Genomic DNA, 15,469 nt, shown 5'->3' on the forward strand with positions numbered 1-15,469 from the left:
CCCACACCTCTACTACAGTGGGCTTGGAACCGCGCTGACCCATTCTTCAAAACTAAGACCAAATTCACCTCAAAAGCAGATATGAGTCAGCTCCGAAAGAACCAAAGCTCAGATAGAGACCCTAATTGCAAACACCCTCAAAGGTCCTGTCTTTCCTCACTTGTGCTGTTGTTTGCTACACACTTGTCTCGCTTGGCCCAATGACCGAATACGTCTTATAGAGAGAGGCTCAGTATCCCAAATAATGAGCTTAGCTTTCCTGTAAGGCGGCGTTAAGTACAGTGACTTTGGTTTACGGAAAACCTGTTGAATGTTACCACACGTCTCTGGCATTTTGCACATTCGATAAGACTATTTTACAAATGTAGACCTACATGCTATTCTAAGGCCGGTTCCACCTGGCACCGGCCGTCAGTTTTGACTTGGCCCCTAGCTTGCGCGCTGTCTAGGCGAGGCACGCCAGCAACTGCCAAGCCTCTGTAGCTAGTGGTAGGGTGTTTGGTTACTAGAGTTATAGCGCAGACAGAACTATGTGTGCCTGTGTATAGCAGTCCCAGAAGTGTATCAACAACGTCATATGTTTTTTTTCTGGCTGTGATCTCACCAGCCCGAACATTCTTATGCTTGTTGTCATCATTGAGGATTTTCAAATAAAACCCAATCAATTGTTTAGTGTCATGACGTGACTGATGGGAAACGTATTCAATGTGTGACATTCCAGCACACTGGTGAAGCAAGAAACATGAATACAGAGATATGATTGTTCGTGCGTCATTGTGGTTTCTTACGGGCCCCAGAGAATAGTGCACAATACTGTTTCTTGGCGGCCATACTTGGTTTGTAGGCTACAGAAAGGTCACATACACATTGCCATACATGAATAAGCAACAGAGGTCAGACAAACCCGTTTATTAATCCCTTTTCTGTATTATATTTTCAATAAATTATTGGACCTATAATGTTAAAAAGTAATTTACTGTGTTAAATCACAGAGTGCAGTGGCAGCTAAATAGACTGTCTGCACAGTCTGTCAAATTGGCAGGAATAACAAACAGAAAAACAGCAACATTTGACATGGTAGCATTGGATTTTAATACTGACAGACAAATTCATACATTTTGTGTTTGGCAGATTATATGAGTGACTTGTTGGTGAACTGTCTACAAGTGATGCTTGTTTCATTATCAACATATGCATACTGTATGCACAGGTGAACAATAAACATCTGTGTATGTTTTGTTTTGACAAGATTAAAACAGAAAAAACAAGGCAATTAAGGTACATTGTTAAATGATAAACGGTTTGCCACATCATAGGGCTGCAGGTAACTTACCTGTTAGAGCGTTGTGCGAGTAAAGGTTGCTGGTTTGAATACCCGACCAGACAAAATAAAACATCTGTCGATATACCCTTGCGCAAGGCACTTAACCTTAATTTGCTACAAGGGCACCGTACTATGGTTAACCCTATAAATAACACCTATTCGGTGTATATGATAATATAACATATATATATATATATATATATATTTGAATTCAAATGATGTACCTATGAGATAAATACCAGGCAGGTCACCCCTTATACAAGTCAGTATTCAATGTCCATCCACGTCTGAGGACTCCGGGAGATAAAAGAGGAAACCAGCCACTAAGGACAACAGTCCCCTGTTCCCTTCCAGTAGGTTTGGGTTTTGCTAGGACGTTGTGAATGGGGATGGCGGTTGGGTGTAAACATCTGCATTTGGTTCCAAAAGTTGCATATTCGAATCCAGCGATAGAAAGCTGTTTTTATATTTTGGTTTTAAGCCTATCCCAAACCTTCATTCTGAAAGGTTCATGTATAACCGTAATAATTCTGAGTTCATGCCTAAACATTACCCTAACCTAAAAAATGTGGAGTTAAAAAAACCTTAAACACTTTGAAATTTTATGTTATGAACAACTTCGAAATTTGACGTTTGAGAAACATGAATGAACGTCAAATTCTGAGGTGAGCCTGTGAGAAATAGTTGGAAATACAGTCGTAATAGTAGTATTCAATACAGTAGCACACTTGTAAAACTAACACACGGGTGGCCATATTACTGTCAATTAGCCTTCCTGTTTCAGCTGCGTAGCCTTTAACTCAGTCGCCATGGGTAACGGTGCTTTAATAAGCAGTCTGAGATGCACCTCCCAGTCTGTACGATTCCCATGATCGAAGGCATCAACACCTGAGTGCTAAAATCCACAGATCTTTCCTAAACACGGATAGGCTAAACAAATGTCCTATACAGGTCCACTACCATAATACAGTAACTTAACATCAGCCCTGTTAAGACTATGTTGATGAAAAAGGCAATGGCTGGAACTAGATCAGGGTATAACAGATCCTGTATATGACCAAGAACATTTTTATGGGCCGATACGTAAGGGCTTATCATTCCACCAAAATGAAAAGTCTCATCAGGTGCTTATTCTTTTACAATTTTCTTTAGGACAGTATCAGTCCTGTGACAGTACAACACACTGCAGCAGGGCATGCAGAGAACACTAGATCAGTTTGCTTTACGGTTTGAGTCAGAGAGTCATCTCAGTGATGAAAAAGAGGATATCTCCAGTTGTGTGTTCGTGCTGAATGCCAATGTGTGAGACGGCAGATGGACGTGTGTATGTGTGAGTGTGTCAAGATGATCAAGCACTCCAGCTTCCGAGTTAAGGCCATAATTCAAACAAAAATACTTCTCTATCCAGTCAGAAATGTCAAACAAACTACATAGTTTAGGATGTTGGTGTTGGTGTGGTTATACATGCGTTTCAAAGAGAATGCCAGGTATGCATGTTGCAACAGTTCCCAATCCTCCCCATTGATTGCTTGCTGCACTATCCATACGGGGGGAGAGTCTATCTATAACATAATAACCCCATCACAAACTTGTGACATCACCGCCTCTACTCCTCAGCCTTGCTCCCCACGGGGCCGCTCTTGAACTTGACCACCATGACGGTGATGTTGTCGGGGCAGCCGCGGTAGAAAGACTGCAGCACGATGCTCTTGGCACCGTAGTGCGGCTCGTCCAGGCGCTCACGCACGAAACGCACTGCCTCCTCGTTGCTGAAGGCATCCCACAGCCCGTCCGACGCCAGGATCATGAACTCGGGCTGCAGCTTGTCCAGGTCAAAGGTCAACACGTCGGGGTCGGGGATGACCACGTTGAGGTTCTTTAGGGGGTAGTCGCCCAGCGAGCGAGACATGGCCAGGATGCCCTGGACGCGCCATGAGCCGTTGAAGCTGATGAAGCCCCCTGGTGGTGAAGGAATGGAAGTGCAATGCCCTATGATTAAACTCTCAGTAACTTTATTATCTCACACTGGGACATTGGTCATTGATTGTGTACACGGAAAAAAAGTGCAGATGGAGCAAGGGAATTTCTGTATCACAGTCAAATGACATATCTACATTTTTATAGATATTCTATTTACCAAATCCACCTCAGCATATCAGTGCTTCCTATCATTTGTCAGACCAAGTAATGTATTCAACTTCTCTTGCACTTCAAAAGAGGGCCAATAGGTGGTGAGTCAAGGCTGCAATTCTGCAGTCTCTCCTTTTGACACTAATTCGTTCTAGTGAGTCATCCTAGCGTGCCATTGTCATCTGCTCAAGTATGGGAAACATTTTATGTCGCCATGACGTTTTTCACTGCCTTCCACAGCCAAGAAAATGGTATGTGTGTTTTGTTTCTGTGCTGAACACTAAGGGCCGGTTTGCTGGACACAGATTAAACCTGGTTCTGGACTAAGAAACAGTTCTCCAATTAAAGTGGTCTTTAGTTCATGAGTAGGGCTAATCTGATTCAGGAAACCCACCCCAATAAGTGAGTTCACTATGTTGAGTTTAGCTAGGTTTGACACAAACACATATTTTTAACGCCCCCATAGCGTTGTGGTGCTGTTCACCCATGCTAGTGGTCCGCTCACCTGCCCTCTTGATCCTCTTGCGCTCCTTCAGCTGGTATGGCTTGTGGTCATGTGACAATGCCACAGCGTTTCCGTCCTTGTCACACAACACGCCTCGTGAGTCCCCAACGTTGGCCACCGTCAGCTCCCTGTCCGATAGCAGGGCCACCAGACATGTCGTACCTGAGAGAGGGAGACAGAGGTGATATTTCAATTTAAAGGGACATTACATTCCAAAACCATAGATGATCTAAACAAGCGATGACCTGGGACGGGGGCTCATCTTGACATTAGACTACTGTTATTATCTGAAAACATCTGAGTGTAATTAACCTTTACACGTTTTTCACCTGTGATTCTCATTCTCAGAATACCACAAGTGTATCAAAGTCCGCTAACCAACCACAATACCGAGAGCCATACTGTATTTCCATCACAGCTATGAAAGTCCAGGTAACAGGAGAAGGTCCAAATAACGTATCTGACAAAGGTCTACCTTTTCATGTCCTCCTCCTCCATTGAAAAATCCAGTGGTTTATAAGGTACTGTTTCCATTAAATTCATCTAATCCATTTCTTAGGGCTGACAATAAATCTCTCAGGGCAACAAAGCAGCTTCGTGTACTCCGTGACACTGACTTTGTGTCTTGACCTTCCAAAGGTTGTCTCCATGGAGACATTTCACCCCCGCCATAATAAATAATACTACATTTGATGTATACAGCTTTACTTTTACAGACCAAATCTGTAAAAAAATCAAAAAAGTACTTTACATTTCCATTATTTTTTTTCTCCCTTTAGGCATAAAGTGATTGGGATATTTTAAAGAGGGTCAACTCTGACCTGTTTTAACCCTTGTGTTGTCTTAAGGGTAAAAAATGACCCGCCACTATGTTTAACAGCAGAGAAAACTTGAATTTGATGACTTTTCCTAGAGTGACCCCAACATTAGAAAACGTGTTTAATGTTTCAGTGCCCAGGTCGTATATCAGATTTTTTTCAGATGTCCAGGAGGAACAAGAGAACAATCACTTAGAAGAGGAGGAGGTATCTGAAGAAGAAGATGGGGAAGAATACAACCCAGAGCACGATGCATAATCTTCAGATGAGGAAGAAATCCCCCAAGCTGAAAGAGAGACATTTTTGTCAAAGAACAGCAAAATAACATGGTCCTTGTCACAATATGACAGCCAAGGGCAGGATGGAAGCACAAATGGTTATAAGGATGACCCCAGGGCCCACAAGACATGCATTTGCCCATGCCCAGGACATCTACATCACACCAGCCATAAAATAAATCCTCCTGGAGATGACAAATTCATGACATCAAGATATGGGTGGCCTGTGACGCACAATCCAGATACGCTTGGAAGATGCAAGTCTACACAGGGAAGCCGACCAGTGGAGGACCGGAGAAGAACCAGGGGATGCGGGTTGTGTTTGATGTGACAGATGGACTGAGGGGGCACAATGTCATGTGTGAAAATGTCTTCACCTCTTATGAACTCAGCCAGCAGCTCATAAAGAGGAAGATCACCATGGTTGGCACAGTTAGAAAGAACAAGCCTGAGCTCCCCCCTGCACTCCTTGCAACAAGGGGAAGACAGGCCTTCTCATCAAATTTTGCCTTCACCCCCACCACCACTCTAGTTTCTTACCCCCCAAAGAGGAACAAGAGTGTGGTCCTCCTGAGCACACTGCACCAAACGGCTGAGATCAGTGATGGTGAGGACAGGAAGCCAGCCATCATCCTGGACTACAACCACAACAAAGGAGGTGTTGACAATCTGAACCTATGTAGTACCCATAGCAATAATAAACCTCTACTTTAGTAAAGAAAAAATTATGACAGGTGTGTTGTAATAAAAAAGAGTGGTGTCCACTGATTAAATGCAGTCTTTCTGCATTGTAAAGAGGCAAAACCCAGATATTCAAAGTTTGTGATGAATGACAGGTTGTTTCTTCATACAAAATAGATTTGGGGTTTAAAATTTGCCTCTCCCCCTCTGACCCATCTCTGTCCAAGTGTATCGGACTTAATGTCTTAACCAATCTGCAGTATTGCCACATTTTTAACCCGTCCGACCTCGTACTCAAACATCTCAGAGAAGGAGTGCTGATCCAGGTCCTAAAAGGCTAAACTGATCTTAGATCAGCACTCCTACAGTCCCTCACCTGCTTCATCGTGATTGGCGGAGAGCTTGTCCACCATGTCTCGGTCTACAGCCAGGATACGCTGCTCCAGGATGCTGGGGTAGGAGGGAACGCTCTCCCTCTTCTCCCTCTCATAGGACAGCAACTGCTGCCTCAGAGCCTCCGGAAGGTGGGCCTTTACATAGTCCGCTGCAGCCTGTGAGAGATGGAGAGAGAGAGGGGAAAAGGGTGGAGAGAGAGAGCAATATAAGTATTTCGAACGTTTTTCATCACGGTTGTGGTTGAATTTCAGTTATTTGACCGGTCAACTTTCTGATGATTGGTTGATACAATTCTGTGCTTTTACTTGTACAGCGGTACAGAAGGCTTGTTTTTTTGCCCGTAAATTAATCCAGATTAAATGTTTGAACGAGGCACATTTATTTTTTCTGTGTTCAGCAGTGTGGTGAGCCTCCGATGCTGTAAATGACTGATAGCCTATTTCTCAAGGACACAGGTTGTCTTAGTGCCCATATTTAGCAAGAATACAGCCAGGAGATAGCCGCCAATGTAAACAGAGACTATCAGACGTTTAGTTTAAAAATGTCTGTTTATATCATGTAAATTGTTCAATCTGAATTCAAAGTCCAAACAAGTTCCTCATCTTATAATACATTGAGCCCAAACTACAAGTTTAAAACACAAAAAACTATTATTGAAATACACACCAAAAGGCATGACACCAATGTTTTCTAGGACCTACCAGAGATATCCAAACAAAAGCTATACATAGTGCAAGACCAGAGAAATTATACTTGATGAGCACATTTTATACCGTATGTAGAAAGGGTTTCAATGTGGCAGGCTGTCTACAGATAATTCATGTGTCTACATACAGCACTGGGTGAATGGAGGCAATATGTAAGAGATTTTAAAATGCATGCTCAAATGCACACTTGGTGGCTTTGCTCATTTCCAATATGAATGAATGAATGAATGAATAATGACTAATCAATTACCATGGGCCAAACCCGGGGGGCATGAAGGTTAACACTGGTTTCCAGTGCTGTTAAAGAGATGGTCTGTTTCTCTTTATATATTCAAATTAGAACAGTAAATATCCTTGGTTTTACTACACGTAGAAATGTGATTTCAGTTGGATTTAAAGAGGTGTATTTTCAGTATTTGACTGATTATTTCTATTCTGATACGTGGAAAAGAAAACGGAGAAGGAAGGTTCGCCAGGTGTTCTGTGTTGAATTATTCAACATCCTCTCTTCTCCATTCCTCCCTCCTTCCTGCTCTCTTTTTTAGCCCTTTTCTTTATGTTCACTGCCTCCTTTCTCCTCAGATCATGTTCATCATATTGAATATGAATTCAGCTGCTGGAAGTTTATATATTTCATTATAGAAGCGTTCAAAACTCTTAAGACTTGAGACTCGACACACTCATGTCATCGTTTGCATATTCTTACACTTTGCAATCAATAGTTCTTGTGTTTTAATCAGTCCTGTAATCAAGCCATCCAATTAACCGAGGCAGATGAGATATTAACGAACAAACTCATTTCACTCATGGTGATAATTGTAGGAGCAGATTTATTTGAGAGAGAGGAGAGGAGCATGTAATTAGGAAGTGAAATTGAATAAAATAAATGATTAAAACAGTCTTCATTAGTCACCAGTGTGAGTAATCTCTCACTCTCTCTGAGTGTAATCATTAATTACTTCAATTTGTTTGGGAGGAACACAGGGAGCCTTGAATAGTGAATGTAAAGTTACCCATCCAAGAGCCCAAATGACTAAGCCATGTAAAAGTACATTTACCATTCAACCTTTTTTCATTCAATTCAATGTATATTTTGCATCTTGAAATTATCTGACTTTGGTGATGAAGACCATTAAACTGCGAAAAGATTGAAAAAGGATAGAGTTGAGAATTTGCTACATATTTGTAGTTTAAGGACACACTGCTCAGACAGAGACAAGCTGTTCTGTACACGATATTTGTTAAGGAGACATTTTGCTCCTTTTGATACCTGTCACGGTTCTCTTGACTTGAAGGAGAGCCAGACCAAAATGCACCGTGGCTATTGAGATTCATGTTTAATGAAACAAAGTAAACACGAATCAAATACAAAAACAATAAATGTAACACGAAAACCAAAACAGCCTAATACTGGTGCAAAGTAACACAGACAGGAACAATCACCCACAAACACACAGTGAAACCCAGGCTACCTAAGTATGATTCTCAATCAGAGACAACTAATGACACCTGCCTCTGATTGAGAACCATACTAGGCCGAAACATAGAAATACCCCAAAACATAGAAAAACAAACATAGACTGCCCACCCAACTCACACCCTGACCATACTAAATAATGACAAAACAAAGGAAATAAAAGGTCAGAACGTGACAATACCAGGGGAAAGCAAACATTTATTTTAACTCGCAGAAAACAATTTGTAAAAAAGCAATTGAGCATGTGTCCTCACATTGACCACAAACCCCTCTTGCGACTTGAAGGCGGACTTCTACAGACTTGGGTAACCGAAAGATTCATACTGAAAAGGTGAACATTTAGTCCTCTGAGTGTGTTGGGTTTGGTGCTCTCTCCAACTAACACATCTCTGTTACTCCCACCACATGTTTGCCAAAAGAGCTCAGCTCAGGATAGGTTAATTCAACACTCCCCCCAGCCCCTTCTGATAAAAAGTTCCACAACACAAACCCATATGCATGAGCTTATAACTCATTCACTCAGCAACCTAGTCTACTGTGCATGTTTCTCTTGACGTGCCTCTGGCAGTACTGACAATGTTGTGGAACCTTCCCCTCGTGATTTCTCAGCAGGACCAGGCCTTCCTTGTGAACCAACTCTACAATCAAGGGGGCCTGCCCGATGTAGGCATCGACGACTCCCTCCTGCGGTATTCTGGGCTCAACTCGTCGGTCGTGCTGCAGGACCACTCTGCCCAGCTGCTGGCCTTTGTGGGCAGCCAGGCCCCATCCTACGTGGCCAGCCTGGGTGCGGTTCTTGCCGGCCTGAGCAGTGTGCCCAACGCAGTGGGCATTGGTGCTCTGGTGGTCTCCATGATCTTAGAGATCAGCGCAGCAGGTCACGGGGAGCCCCAGCGAGACGTGTCCCACCTGCTCCGCCGTGTCTTTGCTGAAGAGAAAGCTTCAGAAGTGCGTGACCTGATGGAGGAGTACCTGAAGCGCTACCGGATGCATGTGGGGGCTAGTGAACACCTGCTGAAGGACACGCGCCGTCTGAAGGCTGAGCTCAGCGTGCAGCTGACTCGTCTGAAGAACTCCATGCTGCACGACGGCCACATTAGCACGCGGGCACTCAAGCACTGGGTCAACGGAGCCGCCTTCCACTCCCAGATGCTGGTGCACCAAGCCCGTCTGGAGCAGGACAATGGGACAGCTGCCCATGCAGCTCTGGGCTCCTACCTGCAGGAACTACACCCCCTGCTGGCCGAGTACAGGAGGTACAGAAGCTCCAGCCTGGAAATGGTGAAAGATTATAATATAATATAATAATAAGATTGAAAGATAGAAAGATTGTTATGGTTCTTGTCACAAGCGGGAGCGAAGGAGGAGGCAGATGTGTTCCGGGGATTGTTGGCCATCATGTTCAGTTTGTGACAAAGAGACTGGCGAGACACGAAGCGTTCCACTCCTAAACAAAGATTCATGGTATCTACCAAGAAGCTATTGCAAACAGATCAAAGAGGCCTACATCAATCTCACAATCTCACATTCTCAAACTATGACCAGATCACAGGTATGAAGGGTTATTTCACAGCCATCCAGGTGAACCTTATAGCTCAGCGTGGCATCTTCCATGTTCCCACACAACTGTCTCTAGCAAACCAAACCCAACCCAGGCAACAGGGTTGGAGTCGATTAACTGGTGTACAGATGGAAAATCATTAATAAAGATGATCAAGTTACCCAGAAACCCCTGGATTTCAGATAAGAAGTTCTGACTTGAACGTGTGTGTGTTTGGGGGGCTCTGATTTGTGTGTTCCTGGCAAAACTCCCACTGAGAACAAGGTCCACCTTCATAGTCATAGCTCATGCATGTCACTCAGTCACCATGACCACAGGAAGGGTAACAGGATCATGCACGCGTGCACACCCACACACACACACACCCACACCCCCACACACACACACACCCACACCTACACACACACACACACACACACACACACCCAGCAGGGGTGGTAAGGGGACCCGACAGGAAGGTTAAATATTTAAGGATAGGAATAGTCTGAAAGTTCCAGATAGATATGTAAACAGCCTGCCCTTACAGACTCCACTACACAAGGCCAAGCACGTCCCTTATCTTAAAGGGTAGGTAGCATAAACGTAACCACATGTAACATATGGGTTTGCATTAGAATATGCATTAAAAGTCCCAATGCAAAGTTACACCTCACTTTTCTATTTGTTTTAGTTATTATATTAAAAAAATCAGAATTCTGAATGCTGCCTACTCCCTATAAAGTAAACTAACAGAAATAACTTCAAATTAAACCAAATCGATTACACTCAGCAAACTTACAAGCAAATACTTTGTGTATTGTTTCTTGCAAGGTTGCTAGCCAACTAGCCTGCTAACGTTACATTGCTATCAACACCTAGCGTACAGCGACATTAAAGTAAACCAAAGTTTTCTAAATATATAACGGCATCTAACCAGTTAATAAATAATGTTACTGGTATATGCAGTTATCTTAGCCAGCAAGCCATCCAGCTAAAGTTAGTCATTTTAGCCTGCTAACTAACCAGCTAACTAGCCAACCACCACGGTCTATGTAAGTAGTAAACCAGAGAACAACTAGTCTAGCACAGAAAGGAACTCCCATTCCAAATCCTGCCTTCAACTGGTTAAACTAAACCATCAAAGTCCGTCTGGGTGAAATGATTACTGCAGTACAGTAGACGTGCGCAGGGTTCCCATGCTCGAAACTACTCGCTTCAACCTGACAAATCGTTCCGACTTCAAAGCTTGCTTCTCAGTTTTGAGCCACAAATGAGTCATAACCCCGTCATTGTGGGTATTACTGCACTATGTGGGTATTACTGCATTAGCTACAAACAACAGAAAACGACTACAATACTCACTCGACTACCGATACCAAACGCACAGGAGAAAAAGAGTTGCAGTTTTTCCACATTATTGCATGGTTTTTGTCTTTGTAGATGTACATAGTAGCTCACCAGCGCTAACACTTGGTCAGAAATATGTAAAAACACTAAAACATAACTGTTTGTAGTTATAGGTAACCAGATTGTGACTACAACTCAGTTACAGAGCCTTTGACCACACTGTGTTGTTGCTAGAAATTCATGCTTCCTTCCCTTTAACAGGATCTATTTGTAAATGTTTTTTTTTAACCTTTATTTAACGAGGCAAGTCAGTTAGGATCAAATTCTTATTTACAATGACAGCCTAGGAACAGTGGGTTAACTGCCTTGTTCAGGGGCAGAAGGGCAGATGTTTACCTTGTCAGCTTGGGGATTCGATTGGGTTACTGACCCAGCACTCTAACCACTAGGCTACCCGCCTCCAACCACTAGGCTACCCGCCTCCAACCACTAGGCTACCCGCCTCTAACCACTAGGCTACCCGCCTCTAACCACTAGGCTACCCGCCTCTGACCACTAGGCTACCCGCCTCTAACCACTAGGCTACCCGCCACCCCGTATTAGAATGTCATAGAGTGGAACTTTCAATGGTTGAAAGCAGGGCCTGGAACCGGTTCAGGGTATACAACCGAAAACCGGAAAATACAATTTTTCAAGGAACAGAAATGGTTAATAACATTCTGTCAAGGCATTTTCTTCTATTCCCACAAAAAACGCCTATCCAAAGCCCTCAATCTGTCACTCAGAAAGTTATCCCCCCCCCTCCCCCCAAGAAGTATAGTCTACTGTACTGATGTTACCATAGTCTACTGTACTGATGTTACCATAGTTTACTGTACTGACTTACCATAGGCTACTGTACTGACGTTACCATAGGCTACTGTACTGATGTTACCATAGGCTACTGTACTGATGTTACCATAGTCTACTGTACTGATGTTACCATAGGCTACTGTACTGATGTTACCATAGGCTACTGTACTGATGTTACCATAGGCTACTGTACTGACGTTACCATAGTCTACTGTACTGATGTTACCATAGTCTACTGTACTGACGTTACCATAGTCTACTGTACTGACGTTACCATAGTCTACTGTACTGATGTTACCATAGTCTACTGTACTGACGTTACCATAGTCTACTGTACTGACGTTACCATAGTCTACTGTACTGACGTTACCATAGTCTACTGTACTGACGTTACCATAGTCTACTGTACTGACGTTACCATAGTCTACTGTACTGACGTTACCATAGTCTACTGTACTGACGTTACCATAGTCTACTGTACTGACGTTACCATAGTCTACTGTACTGACGTTACCATAGTCTACTGTACTGACGTTACCATAGTCTACTGTACTGACGTTACCATAGTCTACTGTACTGATGTTACCATAGTCTACTGTACTGATTTACCATAGTCTACTGTACTGACGTTACCATAGGCTACTGTACTGACGTTACCATAGGCTACTGTACTGATGGCTACTTTACTGATGTTACCATAGGCTACTGTACTGATGGTTACTGTACTGATGTTACCATAGGCTACTGTACTGATGGTTACTGTACTGATGTTACCATAGGCTACTGTACTGACGTTACCATAGGCTACTGTACTGATGGCTAAATTACTGACGTTACCATAGGCTACTGTACTGATGGTTACTGTACTGATGTTACCATAGGCTACTGTACTGATGGCTACATTACTGATTTTACCATAGGCTACTGTACTGATGGTTACTGTACTGATGTTACCATAGGCTACTGTACTGATGGCTACATTACTGACGTTACCATAGGCTACTGTACTGATGGTTACTGTACTGATGTTACCATAGGCTACTGTACTGATGGTTACTGTACTGATGTTACCATAGTCTACTGTACTGATGTTACCATAGTCTACTGTACTGATGTTACCATAGTCTACTGTACTGATGTTACCATAGTCTACTGTACTGATGTTACCATAGTCTACTGTACTGACGTTACCATAGTCTACTGTACTGATGTTACCATAGTCTACTGTACTGATGTTACCATAGTCTACTGTACTGATGTTACCATAGTCTACTGTACTGACGTTACCATAGTCTACTGTACTGACGTTACCATAGTCTACTGTACTGATGTTACCATAGTCTACTGTACTGATGTTACCATAGTCTACTGTACTGATGTTACCATAGTCTACTGTACTGATGTTACCATAGTCTACTGTACTGATGTTACCATAGTCTACTGTACTGACGTTACCATAGTCTACTGTACTGATGTTACCATAGTCTACTGTACTGACGTTACCATAGTCTACTGTACTGACGTTACCATAGTCTACTGTACTGACGTTACCATAGTCTACTGTACTGACGTTACCATAGTCTACTGTACTGACGTTACCATAGTCTACTGTACTGACGTTACCATAGTCTACTGTACTGATGTTACCATAGTCTACTGTACTGACGTTACCATAGTCTACTGTACTGACGTTACCATAGTCTACTGTACTGATGTTACCATAGTCTACTGTACTGATGTTACCATAGTCTACTGTACTGACGTTACCATAGTCTACTGTACTGACGTTACCATAGTCTACTGTACTGACGTTACCATAGTCTACTGTACTGACGTTACCATAGTCTACTGTACTGACGTTACCATAGTCTACTGTACTGACGTTACCATAGGCTACTGTACTGACGTTACCATAGTCTACTGTACTGACGTTACCATAGGCTACTGTACTGATGGCTACTTTACTGATGTTACCATAGGCTACTGTACTGATGGTTACTGTACTGATGTTACCATAGGCTACTGTACTGATGGTTACTGTACTGATGTTACCATAGGCTACTGTACTGACGTTACCATAGGCTACTGTACTGATGGCTAAATTACTGACGTTACCATAGGCTACTGTACTGATGGTTACTGTACTGATGTTACCATAGGCTACTGTACTGATGGCTACATTACTGATTTTACCATAGTCTACTGTACTGATGTTACCATAGTCTACTGTACTGATGTTACCATAGTCTACTGTACTGATGGCCATAGTCTACTGTACTGACGTTACCATAGGCTACTGTACTGATGGTTACTGTACTGATGTTACCATAGGCTACTGTACTGATGGTTACTGTACTGATGTTACCATACTCTACTGTACTGACGTTACCACAGGCTACTGTACTGATGTTACCATAGGCTACTGTACTGACGTACCATAGGCCACTGTACTGATGTTACCATAGTCTACTGTACTGATGTTACCATAGGCTACTGTACTGATGTTACCATAGGCTACTGTACTGATGTTACCATAGTTTACTGTACTGATGTTACCATAGTCTACTGTACTGATGTTACCATAGGCTACTGTACTGACGTTACCATAGGCTACTGTACTGACGTTACCATAGGCTACTGTACTGACGTTACCATAGGCTACTGTACTGATGTTACCATAGGCTACTGTACTGATGTTACCATAGGCTACTGTACTGATGTTACCATAGGCTACTGTACTGATGTTACCATAGGCTACTGTACTGACGTTACCATAGGCTACTGTACTGACGTACCATAGGCTACTGTACTGACGTTACCATAGGCTACTGTACTGACGTTACCATAGGCTACTGTACTGTTACCATAGGCTACTGTACTGACGTTACCATAGGCTACTGTACTGACGTTACCATAGGCTACTGTACTGACGTTACCATAGGCTACTGTACTGATGTTACCATAGGCTACTGTACTGATGTTACCATAGGCTACTGTACTGACGTTACCATAGTCTACTGTACTGATGTTACCATAGGCTACTGTACTGATGTTACCATAGGCTACTGTACTGATGTTACCATAGGCTACTGTACTGACGTTACCATAGGCTACTGTACTGACGTACCATAGGCTACTGTACTGACGTTACCATAGGCTACTGTACTGACGTTATCATAGGCTACTGTACTGACGTTACCATAGTCTACTGTACTGATGTTACCATAGGCTACTGTACTGACGTTACCATAGGCTACTGTACTGATGGTTACTGTACTGATGTTACCATAGTCTACTGTACTGATGTTACCATAGGCTACTGTACTGACGTTACCATAGGCTACTGTACTGATGGCTACATTACTGACGTTACCATAGGCTCCTGTACTGATGGTTACTGTACTGATGTTACCA

At 42.9% G+C, this 15,469-nt stretch overlaps 1 protein-coding gene across 1 annotated transcript in view; it reads right to left on the reverse strand.

The window, feature by feature from the left end:
* Positions 1-1,068: 1,068 nt before the first annotated feature.
* Positions 1,069-15,469, reverse strand: part of LOC118394531 (protein phosphatase 1L) — a 33,023-nt gene continuing 18,622 nt past the window's right edge. The window contains exons 2-4 of the mRNA XM_035787785.1: positions 6,113-6,287; positions 3,960-4,121; positions 1,069-3,283 (exon numbers count right to left, since the gene is read on the reverse strand). Of these exons, the coding sequence (XP_035643678.1) occupies positions 2,931-3,283; positions 3,960-4,121; positions 6,113-6,287 (690 nt within the window). The 3' untranslated portion in view covers positions 1,069-2,930. The remainder of the gene's footprint in view (positions 3,284-3,959; positions 4,122-6,112; positions 6,288-15,469) is intronic.

This window comes from Oncorhynchus keta, chromosome 15 (assembly GCF_023373465.1).
Source record: "Oncorhynchus keta strain PuntledgeMale-10-30-2019 chromosome 15, Oket_V2, whole genome shotgun sequence".
NCBI classification, from domain to species: domain Eukaryota; kingdom Metazoa; phylum Chordata; class Actinopteri; order Salmoniformes; family Salmonidae; genus Oncorhynchus; species Oncorhynchus keta.